Source organism: Procambarus clarkii, chromosome 43 (genome assembly GCF_040958095.1).
Source record: "Procambarus clarkii isolate CNS0578487 chromosome 43, FALCON_Pclarkii_2.0, whole genome shotgun sequence".
In the NCBI taxonomy this organism is placed as follows: Eukaryota; Metazoa; Arthropoda; class Malacostraca; order Decapoda; family Cambaridae; genus Procambarus; species Procambarus clarkii.
The window spans coordinates 21,262,323-21,276,599 of NC_091192.1; the positions used below are offsets into that span (position 1 = coordinate 21,262,323).

General features: G+C 41.1%; 1 protein-coding gene across 1 annotated transcript in view; it reads left to right on the forward strand.

The window, feature by feature from the left end:
- The window catches only part of LOC123755799 (lachesin), a 74,746-nt gene that overhangs the window by 18,683 nt on the left and 41,786 nt on the right, over positions 1 to 14,277 (forward strand). Inside the window, exon 2 of the mRNA XM_069300086.1 lies at positions 9,287 to 9,351. Coding sequence (XP_069156187.1) covers positions 9,287 to 9,351 — 65 coding nt within the window. The remainder of the gene's footprint in view (positions 1 to 9,286; positions 9,352 to 14,277) is intronic.

The following is a 14,277-nucleotide window of genomic DNA, read 5'->3' on the forward strand; positions in this document are numbered from 1 at the left end:
GAGAGTCACCAGTGAACACCGTGGTCTCAGCGAGCCACAGGTGACACAATGGTCCTAAACACTGGACAAAACTCTAATTAGGCAGCGCACACTCTAGCTCCTGGTCTCCAAGCCAGGGACAGGTCAGGACCAGGAACCAGGTTAGCGGGACAATGGCAGGGCAATGGTGTCTTTTGGTATGGTTGTGCCGAACTAGCCATTAGGTCACGGAAGGCACAGTGCCTATAGGACCTACGAGATAGTAGCCCCTTAGGTGCTATCTACGAAAAAGATAACTTTTCCCCCTTTTTTCTATGGGATATTATTAAATTGATATCGAAATACTTTTTTAATTTATTGATTACTTAAACATATTAGTTTTTATTTTTATATTTTTGACTACTCTCTGTATTGTCCTATTTAGGCCTATTATGGCCATAGAGGAGAATAAAGTGGTTGAGTTTTTAATAATTAGGTAACAGGGTTTTATCATTGACGAATATGCTGTCATATCTGGCCCCAAGTATCTTAGAGGTGTCTAAGGCCTACACAAGTCTTATTTCTGGCCTGATTATGGTCACCCATTTGCTCGTTAGGGCTACCAATTAATGTAATGGGGGGTCATCAATGGAGTTATTATGGTCACCAATTCACAAGGGGTTTGTATAACCACTAGGGTGGGTGGGAAGGGGGTTACCCGGCAGTGCCCGGGGGCCTTTACCCCCTCCACACTCACTGAACCTAACAAGGTATTTAGACCAAAAACTAACGACTCTATTACTAATACGCGTTACCTCTTCAGCATGGTTTAGACCAACGCGGTGAATACCCCGTTGGTGGGGCTACGATTACGTGTATATACACTATGAATAAACTATGTATTCACTGTCTATATATATATATACTATGAATAATCTATGTATACACTATGTATACACCTTTTAAAGGACCTGATAATGGTTCAGGAAGGACCGAAACCTCGTCGTTTCCATTTCTTCAGACCTGGGGCGGGGGGGGGGGGGGAGTTTCAACCTCGTTAGTGTGACTAACTGCCTATATAATACACTGCCATCAAAGAAACAATGGAAGATCCATCAAGCAAGCTAAGAATAAGTTTCTAATGTCATACCAAAGTATATTAGCCCAATTTTTCACGATACATTATATTAGATACAATGAATAGATCCTTTTAAACAGATCTGGTCTGAGTATGACCCTAAAAGAGGAGTTCCCCCAAAAAATTTAATATACACAGTTTTTTTCTAAATCTCTGGCAGTTCTCTACACCAGCTGTTGAGAATTTCAAAGGAATCTGTGTGTTTGTCTCTGAGTGAACAGTCCTTTCTAATTCGTTCCTCTTATATTCGCAGCATCTAATACTATTATAGTCAAGTTCTCTGTTTAATTAACATTTAGAAGCTCGTGAACATAATTGGGAAAATATCGAATATAGTTGGGAAAATTTCATGATTTTTGTTTCGCAATCATTGACACATTTATTTTTTATTTTTTTATTATACATTTTTAAAGCGCTCTAATCGCGATTTTTTCTATTTAAAATAATTTATTTTTGTAGTTTAATAGTTGATTGTAATTACAATTTCATCAGAGAGCTTGCAAGCGCGATAACTGTCAATTGCTGAGAGTAAACAAGACTCTCATTGCAATATCCTAATTGTGATTGAAAGCTGCATTCATGCTGGTTTCTTGCAGCAATACTACATTAATAACAACGTTATTTACATGTGAAATAGAGGCTGAGTTTCCACACTGAGGAAATGTTTAATCTCCTTATGGAATAAGCCCAGATAAGCATACCATTAATATACCATTAACGCTCTTAGGGCGGTAATCCCAGGCTGAGGGCCGGGAAAAACGCTCATTTGGATGAATGTGTTTACGAAACGTGCTCCTAAAGTTTTATTTATTACAAAATAAGCCATTTATGACTTGTTGTTTATGTGTTTGTCAGCTGTAAACAAACACTTTTTAAATGTCGTTTAATATAATCATTTCTTTTCTGATTCAAACTAGAACGTGTGTGTGTGTGTGTGTGTGTGTGTGTGTGTGTGTGTGTGTGTGTGTGTGTGTGTGTGTGTGTGTGTGTGTGTGTGTGTGCGTGTGTGTGTGTGTGTGTGTGTGTGTGTGTGCGTGCGTGTACTCACCTAGTTGTACTCACCTAGTTGTGCTTGCGGGGGTTGAGCTTTGGCTCTTTGGTCCCGCCTCTCAACTGTCAATCAACTGGTGTACAGATTCCTGAGCCTACTGGGCTCTATCATATCTACATTTAAAACTGTGTATGGAGTCAGCCTCCACCACATCACTGCCTAATGCATTCCATCCGTTAACTACTCTGACACTGAAAAAGTTCCTTCTAACGTCTCTGTGGCTCATGTGGGTACTCAGTTTCCACCTGTGTCCCCTTGTTCGCGTCCCACCAGTGTTGAATAGTTTATCCTTGTTTACCCGATCGATTCCTCTGAGGATTTTGTAGGTTGTGATCATGTCTCCCCTTACTCTTCTGTCTTCCAGTGTCGTAAGGTGCATTTCCCGCAGCCTTTTCTCGTAACTCATGCCTCTTAGTTCTGGGACTAGTCTAGTGTGTGTGTGTGTGTGTGTGTGTGTGTGTGTGTGTGTGTGTGTGTGTGTGTGTGTGTGTGTGTGTGTGTGTGTGTGTGTGTGTACTCACCTAGTTGTGCTTGCGGAGGTTGAGCTTTAGCTCTTTTTTCCCGCCTCTCAACCGTCAATCAACAGGTGTACAGGTTCCTGAGCCTATTGGGCTCCATCATATCTACACTTGAAACTGTGTATGGAGTCAGCCTCCACCACATAACTGCCTAATGCATTCCATTTGTCAACCACTCTGACACTAAAAAAGTTCTTTCACTGACACTAAGCCACGTCCAGCAGCTTAGCTCTCCATGTTTCTGGTGCTCCATGCGGGTCTCTGTTCCCCCAATCTATCTTCCCATGGTTGAAGTCTCACATGATTAGTAGTCCAGATCCATTCCTGCTCGCAACAGAAGCTGCTCTCTCTATTATGTTAATGGTGGCCATATTGTTTCTATCATATTCCTGTCTGGGTCTTCTGTCATTTGGTGGTGGATTATATATGACTGCGACTATAATTTTTTGCCCTCCAGTTGTTATTGTTCCTATTATGTAGTCACTGAAACTTCACATCCCTGAACAACCATCTCAAAATCCCAGCCTTGTCTTACCAGCAGAGCTACACCACCCCCACCTCTTCCTTCCCTCTCTTTCCTCATAACATAATAGTCCTGTGGGAACACTGCATTTGTTATGGTTTTCGTTAGCTTTGTTTCTGTGAGTGCTATTATGTCTGGGTTTTCCTCTAGTACCCATTCTCCAAGTTCATTTGCTTTAGCTTTATTTGTAATTCCATCTATGTTAGTGTACATTACCTAGAGGCTCACTTTCTTCTGTCCCTTCTCAAATCTCCTCCTTGGTGAGTGTTCTGCTGGTGGAGGAAGTTGTGCCATGGGTGTGAGGACCTGTGAGGTGGATACCAGGGTTGCAGAGGATACTGGGATGAGGGGTGGGGGATCAAGTGAAGGGGGAGGGACAGGGAGGGTATGGGAAGAAAGGGGAGGGAGGACGGGAAGGAAAGGGGGGAGGGGGGACTCGGCGGGAGGAGGGGAGGGGGGACTCGGCGGGAGGAGGGGAGGGGGGACTCGGCGGGAGGAGGGGAGGGGGGACTCGGCGGGAGGAGGGGGGACTCGGCGGGAGGAGGGGAGGGGGGACTCGGCGGGAGGAGGGGAGGGGGGACTCGGCGGGAGGAGGGGAGGGGTAGAAGGGTAGGGATTGGGTGTGGGGGGGAGGGAGATTTGGCTGGGTATTTGAGTGGGGGGCAGGGAGGGTTTGGGGTAGGGGGGTTTTGTATGCAGAGGAGGGTGTGTGTGTGTGTGTGTGTGTGTGTGTGTGTGTGTGTGTGTGTGTGTGTGTGTGTGTGTGTGTGTGTGTGTGTGTGTGTGTGTGTGTGTCATAGAATAACCATGTGTGAAACCTTAAGCAAGTGATGTCCTCTTCAAGGGCTCTGTTAATGTGGCGGACCAATAACTGGGTTTCTTTAACAGACATTATATAGTTTCCACTTTCTTAGTTTAGGTAAATAATTTACCCATTTTTCCACCTCAAGCTATATGTAAACATCTTTAGTTACTAACTCATAATAAAGTACTGGTCAATCTATATATTATTTGAAATTATGAGGGATAGAATCCTCCTCATAGTAAAACATCCTCCTCATACAAGACATAGTAAAAATGTCTTCCTCGCTGGATGACAGAAGAGTTAGGGGGACATGATCACCACATACAAGATTCTCAAAGGAGTTAATAGGGTAGATAATGACAGATCATTTAACACGAGGGGCACACGCACTAGGGAACACAGGTGGAAATTGAGTGCCCAAATGAGTCATAAAGACATTAGAAAGAACTTTTTCAGTGTCAGAGTGGTTAACAGGCGGAATGCATTAGAGGGTGATGTGGTGGAGGCTGACTCCATACACAGTTTCAAGTGTAGATATGATAGAGCCCAATAGGCTCAGAAACCTGTACACCTGTTGATTGACGGTTGAGAGGCGGGACCAGAGAACTGAAACTCAACCCCTGCAAGCACAATTAGGGGAGTACAGTGGGCAGAAGCTGGGTACAGTGGATCCGTTTACAGTGTTCTGGTCTTCAAGTATAAAGACCTTCTTCATCTTCAGTCTTGCTGATGCGTGTGTTGATCTTCTTGATCTTCAGCAAGACTGAAGATCAAGACAACGAGGAAGACACAAACTCCATATATATCACATACGCGAGTAAGAAGAAATTTAAGAAATTCATGGGTGAAGTAAACAAAAATAATTAAGTTCTCTGAAGCATGAAGAGTGATAGAATGACTGACTTTGTTATCCTGAAAGGCACAGAATCCGAGGGTAAACTCATCTAAATCATTAGTGACACGGGAACACAACGTCGTCATCGCTCTAACGGACCTGACTTCGACGTCAAGAGAACACACACGGGGCCGAATAAAGAACCGGAGTGAGAAAGACAGTACGAGAATGACGAAACTTCTCACGCTTACAAGCAGGCGAAATGCCTTGTCAGTACCTGAGCAAGATGCAGGTGAGAAAAAATTAAGGTAAAATATGTGAATATCTAAATGAGAGAGAGTTTAATTGGTGTTTTAACACAACCAGTTCGAACTACCAGAGGGCTTAGGAGAGGTGGAGGGGTCCAGTAGACGACCCCAGGAACCGGTATGCATATAAGAGCAGCATTATATGCATTTAACAGCAGCATAAGAGGTAGGAAGGACATGCCTGACAAGCTTGCTAGAGTTCTTGCACATCACCGCAGCCATAAAACCTTTAATCGGCTCCATTCCTCATAAGACCTTCAAATACAAACTTGAGCAATTCGCTGGGACGACTCGAAGAACACTGAAATATGAAGACAATTCACACCAGTTGGGCAGCAGAATAGATTGAGTACCACAAGGAAATACAAAATATTTAGGGACAAATTCTCAACGTTAATGTCGAGCAGTAATAATATAGCCAGAGATAAGCCGGCCATCTAGGCACGTTGATGAACCCTTCGAGTGAGAGGAAGGAGAGAGAGAGGGAGAGAGAGAGAGAGAGGGAGAGAGGAGAGGAGAGAAAGTGGGATAGGAATGGAATATACAGAGGTACAAAGAAACCGAAACATTGCAAATAAAGATGAATATATATATATATATATATATATATATATATATATATATATATATATATATATATATATATATATATATATATATATATACCTTTTAATTTTTTCTTGTAATTAAAGGTTAATGTCATATATTACAGGTTACTTGAAAGCAAGAGGCATCCTTGTGAGTGCCTCTGTGTTCCTGCTCTCTCTCTCACACGCCACACACACAACGTCATAAATCACTGGTGGTATAAATTGCTTTTCAATATATATGTAAATTAGAAGTAGATTAACATTGACACTGTTCTTCAACTGTGTAATTTTGTAGAGAGCGGTGTATCTGGACGTTAGAAAATGGAGAGAGAGAGAGAGAGAGAGAGAGAGAGAGAGAGAGAGAGAGAGAGAGAGAGAGAGAGAGAGAGAGAGAGAGAGAGAGAGAGAGAGAGAGAGAGAGAGAGAGAGAGAGAGAGAGAGAGAGAGAGAGAGAGAGAGAGAGAGAGAGAGAGAGAGAGAGAGAAATCGTTGAATAATGTAAAAAAAAAGTAATTTAATTGTTATTTTTAAAAGGTGAACCATAATTATGGGTGCCATGCCACGCAGACAACGAGCTCGTTCAGCAAGATGAGTGTCCGTGACAGCTGCAAGCAGCGCGCAAATGATAAGATCGATCAAAGTTGACACTTGAACCCCCTAAGGGGTGTTGACCCCTTTCTTGTAATAATATGAGGAGACGTTTGGCCAGCTATTTGTTTTTGTAGTTTTAGTTTGTGTGTTTGTTTGTGTTTATGTATGTGTTTTTTTGCGTAAGGTCATGCCTAGCAGAGTATGCAGGGTCGAGCCTCTATAACTCGCTATCCTGTTGTGTAGTATGATGAAAGTCCATTTTGATTTAATCCACAAGCGTGAATAGCATATTGTCTTCAGATGTGCTATCTGTGTGTTGTTGGCTGGCTCTCTCTCTCTCTCTCTCTCTCTCTCTCTCTCTCTCTCTCTCTCTCTCTCTCTCTCTCTCTCTCTCTCTCTCTCTCTCTCTCTCTCTCTCTCTCTCTCTCTCTCTCTCTCTCTCTCTCTCTCTCTCTCTCTCTCTCTCTCTCTCTCTCTCTCTCTCTCTCACACCATACCCAGTAGCAATTAAGCTTGTGTTAGTGTTAGTAACAATTTAGTTAGTGTTAGTGTTAGTAAAAGATAATCCTGCTTCCCTGCTACATAGCCATTAGAAACAAATCTTTCTTCAAGGACAGCAGGAATAAGCCTTGGTAGTAAATTAGTGGATACACTTGAACCAGGAGAAGCTTATGAAGATGGAATTAAGGAAAAGACTTATTCTAAAGGCAGCAGAGGCACGGCTCTCATTAGTACCAGTCGGAGATAAGCTTACATAAAATCCAATTGCAGTTTAAGCTTAAATCAGAATCATTAGATTTTAAGCCTCAGAGCCATTAGTGATTAAGCTTACGTCAGGGCCAGTAATGGCTAAGTCCCCCCTCTTCTGTGTCAGGGTCTGAGAAAATGGTGATTAATGTCTCTGTCGCCTCCCTCTGAAGGGAATTGAATAAGGCCGCCTGCCCTTACCTAAGTGTGTTTACCTTTATCTATGGGGAGGTTAGTATAGTTACCTAGCAGGATTTACCTAGCAGACTTTGCAGGGCCGAGTTTCAGCTCCTGGGCCCTATCTTTGCAACTGGCGATTGTCTAAAGTAATGATAGGAGACCCGATCTATACTTTGTCATATTTACGTTATGTAGTTAACAACCTTATTACGTTTATTACCGTGTTACGCTGCAGGTATAAATATTTCGTCTATATTTCAAGAAAACCCTCAAGTATTTTATATGTCTGGACAATGTCTCATCTAATTTTTCCTTTTTTAAATTATTAGAACAATTTAGTTCATCCACTCTATCTCCATAACTCAGCTTTTCTTAATTATGAGATCAGTCTTTGTTACGTAATTCCCCCTTGTATAACAGTGGAAAGCTGCCTCTTCCTACCACCCTCAACACCATCTTGCTACGATTGCTCTTCATCAACATCAAAATTAGACAGTTACTTCCAGTCAGACGTCTGTTGGAACCTCCACCGCTGACCCTCAACCTTGTCAAGTGACCCCCACACGCCGAGTGTGGACCGGTGACGTGTATTCACCTTGTTGTGCTTGCGGGGGTTCAGCTCTGCTCATTCGGCCCGCCTCTCAACTGACAATCAGTCAACTGTTACTAACTAATTTTTTCCACACACACACACACGCACACGCAAACACACACACACACACACACACACACACACACACACACACACACACACACACACACACACACACACACACACACACACACACACACACACACACACACACACACACAAGAGCCAGAGCTCAACCCCCGCAAGCACAATTAGGTGAGTACACACACACACACACACACACACACACACACACACACACACACACACACACACACACACACACACACACACACACACACACACACACACACACACACACACACACCGTACCTTGTCAAGCACAAGACGAAGCTGGAAAAAGTTCAAAGGAATGCCACTAGACTAGTCCCAGAACTAAGAGGCATGAGTTACGAGGAAAGGCTGCGGGAAATGCACCTTACGACACTGGAAGACAGAAGAGTAAGGGGAGACATGATCACAACCTACAAAATCCTCAGAGGAATCGACCGGGTAAACAAGGATAAACTATTCAACACTGGTGGGACGCGAACAAGGGGACACAGGTGGAAACTGAGTACCCACATGAGCCACAGAGACGTTAGAAGGAACTTTTTCAGTGTCAGAGTAGTTAACGGATGGAATGCATTAGGCAGTGATGTGGTGGAGGCTGACTCCATACACAGTTTTAAATGTAGATATGATAGAGCCCAGTAGGCTCAGGAATCTGTACACCAGTTGATTGACAGTTGAGAGGCGGGACCAAAGAGCCAAAGCTCAACCCCCGCAAGCACAAATAGGTGAGTACAACTTGGTGAGTACACACACAAGAAGCAGCCCGAAATAGTTGTCTAACTCCCATTATTAGGTAGTTGTTGGACTAACTGTCCAACACTCTAACTACCCATTACATCGCCGGCGCATAGTTACACCTCACCTTACCATCAGCGTGACGTCACTCCCCTCACATTCTTGTGTATGTACCTGACCTTCCATGTTACCTCCTGTCTCCTCACTTGAGAATGAACCATGTAGGTTCGAAACGTTGTGTAAATTATAATAGGTGTAATACATTCTACAGTTAATTATTATTCTTTCAGTCAACCTCGAACAAATAGGCCATTTGGAGAAATTCTCTTCCAATTAAACCACGATACAAGAACATGAATCAGAGGGATAGAAGCCCTAAACAGTAAATAGTAAACACGGAATATTCATAGTCAATGAAGCATACATTTATACATATTCATACCTTCATATACATATCACCTGGTGTGTATAGAATTAACAGATCGGTATAACATCAACAAATCTTCACAACATCACCAGGTCCGCAACGCATCAACAAATTTATATCATTCCAACATTATTTTAAACTTTCATTAAAATATTCTTTTTCCTTTCATGACAGAGCCGTGGTGAAGACAATGTTATCCTCGACGATTGTAACACTGGTGGTGACCTTCCTGGGCTCAGGTAAGGTCGAGAATCCCCCTTCAATGTGATGGAGCTTTATACCTTATGATGTTTCGTCCTAAAACAATGAAATAAATTGAATAAATTATTTAATTAATTACTGTGCGCTGTCATGGCGGAATGTGTAAATATTCGCTGTGTTATGCAGCAGTTATGTAATTTGTAATTAATGTATTATACTAAAGTAATTAAATGCTGTAATAATTGATGAGACATTATCCAAAAAGTATTAAATAATTCACACAATTGAGACTGTTCAACAAATTAAATAATTGAGAAAGTATTTTACAAAATAATTAAATAACTGAGAATGTATCTTGCAAAATAACTAATTGAGAAAGTATCTCAGAAAATAATTAAATAATTGCAATAAATTATTCAGTTTATGCTTTTCCACTTATATATTGAAAGGCAGGAATGCAGTAATTAAAATATTTAATTACGTATTTTCCCCAAATAAATAAATAATTGTAATACATTATTAAAATTATTACTGACCATTTGCATGTTGCATTAGAGAGACACGGTAAAATAATCCCAAACGAGCATAATATTCTATAAAGTGAGCTTCGCAATCATATTATTGCAAACCCTCATTTGCAATTTTGGCAATATTGCATTAATTACAAGAGGTCGTTTATACTTTATGCCCCCATACTTAATTCTGTTAGTGATAATTAGGTCACATAAAGCTTATTTAAAGCAATGGCTTTGTTCATTATCTTTGTATAATGAGAGTGTGTGTGTGTGTACTCACCTATTTGTATTCGTCTGTTTGTGCCTGCGGGATCGAGCACTGAATCTTGGATCCCGCCTTTCGAGCCATCGGTTGTTTACAGCAATGATTCCCGTCCCATTTTTCTCTCATACCTAGTTTTTAAATTTATTTATAGAATTTGCTTCCACAACCTGTTCCTTAAGTGCATTCCATTTTTCCACTACTCTCACGCTAAAAGAAAACTTCCTAACATCTCTGTGACTCATCTGAGTTTCAAGCTTCCATCCATGTCCCCTCGTTCTGTTACTATTCCTTGTGAACATTTTGTCTATGTCCACTCTGTCAGTTCCTCTGAGTATCTTATACGTTCCTATCATGTCCCCCCTCTCCCTTATTTTTTCTAGTGTCGTAAGGCACAGTTCCTTCAGACGCTCTTCATACCCCATCCCTCGTACCGCCGGGACGAGTCTCGTCGCAAACTTCTGAAACTTTTCCAGTTTCCTTATGTGCTTCTCCGGGTGGGGACTCCATGATGGCGCTGCATACTCTAAGACTGGTCTCACGTAGGCAGTGTAAAGCGCCCTAAAAGCCTCCTCACTTAGGTTTCTGAATGATTGAATGATGTTCTAACTTTGCCAGTGTAGAGTACGCTGCTGTCGTTATCCTATTTATATGTGCCTCAGGAGATAGATTAGGTGTTACGTCCACGCCCAGGTCTCTTTCTCAAATCGTCACAGGAAGGTAGTTTCCCTTCACTGTGTACTGTCTCTTTGGTCTCCTGTCATCTAATCCCATTTCCATAACTTTACACTAGCTCGTGTTGAACTCCAGTAGCCATTTCTCTGACCTGTTCACATCTTGGAGGATCCTACAATCCTCATCTGTCACAGCTCGTCTCATTAATTTTAGCTATCATCCTAGCAGATAGGATGATAGCAGACAGAGTGTATCGTGACCCGGCTTGTACTCCTCTTGACATGCCAGAAAGCATACTGAGGAAACTACTCCAAGCTTGTACTAAAGAGGCACCCTTCTTGAGCCCGGATGGGCACATGTATAAGCAAGTAGATGGGGTCGCCATGGATTCTCCCCTAGGTGTCCTGTTTGCAAACTTCTACATGGGCACCATCGAGCAGAGGGTCTTAGTTGACATGGACTTGAAACTGGCCATATACTGCAGGTATGTTGACGACATTTTTACACAGGTACCTGATGTCAGACATCTGCAGGAGCTGAAGGAGGCATTTGGGCAGAATTCTGTTTTGAGTTTCACGTACGAGATGGAGAAGGATGGGAAGCTGCCCTTTCTAGATGTAACAGTCATGGAAAGGAGCGGAGGTTTCCACACTGCAGTCTACACTAAGGAAATCAACATAGGAATGTGTCTCAATGCCAACAGTGACTGCCCAGACAGGTACAAGAGGAGTTTTGTCAACTCTTACGTCGACCGTGCTCTCAGCCACAGCTCAGAATGGAAGCAAGTCGATGAAGAACTCAGTAGGGTAAGGCAGGTCCTAGTCAATAACGGCTTCTCCAATGGTTTCGTCGAAGACATCATAAGAAGGAAAGTGAAAAGCCATGCAACCTCTGAAGAGACAACTAACACAACACCTATACCCCCTATTAGACTATTTCACAGGAACTTCTTTTCCACAGCTCATAAAACGGAGGAAAGGGTCCTGAAAGATATTGTTAATAGAAACGTTATCCCTACAGACAAAAATCAGAAAATACAATTGATAATTTATTATAAAACCAAAAAAACGGACAATCTATTCATGAAAAACTCCCCAGATACCAAGCAGAACGCTTTGAAGGAGACCAACGTCGTCTATGCCTTTAAATGCCCACTTGGGGACTGTAAGCCCCAAAGAACTCAGTATATAGGCAAGACAACAACATCTCTTTCCAGGCGATTAACGCTGCATAAGCAACAGGGCTCCATTAAGGAACATATAATCTCTTCCCACAACCAAACCATCACCTGAGAAGTATTAACAAAAAACACGGAAATCATCGATAAATACAGCGATAGCAGGCGGCTTGATATTTGCGAGGCACTACACATTAAGAAGTCAACACCAGCAATCAACAGCCAATTAATGCACAACTATATTCTACCAACTTCAAGACCCTGAACCAATATGGAAGCAGCAAGAGGAAGTATGGGCCAATAGACCTTCTGCAGTTACTTCCATTCATATGTTCACTTATCCAATTTATACCCATTGTTTCGTGTTCTGTCTTGTGTTTGTCACCTCACCCAAAACTTTTGTACCATGTCACCTCATCCAATAGAGTATAAGTACGAAGAATTTGTGTGTAAATTAAGTCTTTGAAAATGTAATACGAATTACGAAACGCGTTCAGGCATCAGACAATTAAAAAATGAATTTTGGAGAATTGTTATTTTTATTACCACCGACAGTGAAGAAAAACATAAGAAATACTGAGAAGATTCGTGTTAGAATTATTAATCTTACCTTTTCGGTCATATTCAACAACATATATATACATATGTCGTACCAAGTAGCCAGAACGCACTTCTCGGCCTACTATGCAAGGTCCGATTTGCCTAATAGGCCAAGTGATTTTATTTATTTTCAAAATATTTTTTTCCAATTGTTTTTTTTTAAATATTATTATTATTATATTATATTAAGAACATAAATTATTGACTTAGTTATGTTAGTTTAGTTTAGGTTAAGATAGGTTAGATTAGGTTAGGTAGGGTTGGTTAGGTTCGGTCATATATCTACGTTAGTTTTAACTCAAATTAAAAATAAACTTAACTCATACTTTATGAATTGGGTAGCTTTATCATTTCATAAGAAAAAAAATTAGACAAAATATATTAATTCAGGAAAACTTGACTTTTTAGGCAAATATATATATATATATATATATATATATATATATATATATATATATATATATATATATATATATATATATATATATTAGTATATTTTGGTAGCAGTCTTTCCTGTAGACATATTTTATTAAATATGACCGAAAAAGTAAGATTAATAATTCTAACACGAATTTTCTCAATCTTTCGTACATTATGCTTCACTGTTGGAGGTAAATCAAAAATCACTTCTCCAAAATTCATTTTTATTTCTAGTCTGACGCGACACGGGCGCGTTTCGTAAAACTTATTACATTTTCAAAGACTTCACAAATACACAACTGATTAGAACTTGCGTTTCCCTGATTTTATATCTACATTTGAGTGAGGTGGGAAGGGTGATGTGGCATTACATTTGAGTGAGGTGGGAAGGATGATGTGGCATTAGAGGATATTAATAGGGTATTAAAAGTATCAACACAAGACAGAACACGAAACAATGGATATTGAATAGAAGTGTTTGTAGAAAGCCTATTGGTCCATATTTCTTGATGCTTCTATATTGGAGCGGAGTCTTGAGGTAGGTAGAATATAGTTGTGCAATAATTGGCTGTTGATTGCTGGTGTTGACTTCTTGATGTGTAGTGCCTCGCAAACGTCAAGCCGCCTGCTATCGCTGTATCTATCGATGATTTCTGTGTTGTTTACTAGGATTTCTCTGGCGATGGTTTGGTTATGGGAAGAGATTATATGTTCCTTAATGGAGCCCTGTTGTTTATGCATCGTTAAACGCCTAGAAAGAGATGTTGTTGTCTTGCCTATATACTGGGTTTTTTGGAGCTTACAGTCCCCAAGTGGGCATTTGAAGGCATAGACGACGTTAGTCTCTTTTAAAGCGTTCTGTTTCGTGTCTGGAGAGTTTCTCATGAGTAGGCTGGCCGTTTTTCTGGTTTTATAGTAAATCGTCAGTTGTATCCTCTGATTTTTGTCTGTAGGGATAACGTTTCTATTAACAATATCTTTCAGGACCCTTTCCTCTGTTTTATGAGCTGTGGAAAAGAAGTTCCTGTAAAATAGTCTAATAGGGGGTATAGGTGTTGTGTTAGTTGTCTCTTCGGAGGTTGCATGGCTTTTCACTTTCCTTCTTATGATGTCTTCGATGAAACCATTGGAGAAGCCGTTATTGACTAGAACCTGCCTTACCCTACAGAGTTCTTCGTCGACTTGCTTCCATTCTGAGCTGTGGCTGAGAGCACGGTCGACGTATGCGTTAACAACACTCCTCTTGTACCTGTCAGGGCAGTCGCTGTTGGCATTTAGGCACATTCCTATGTTTGTTTCCTTTGTGTAGACTGCA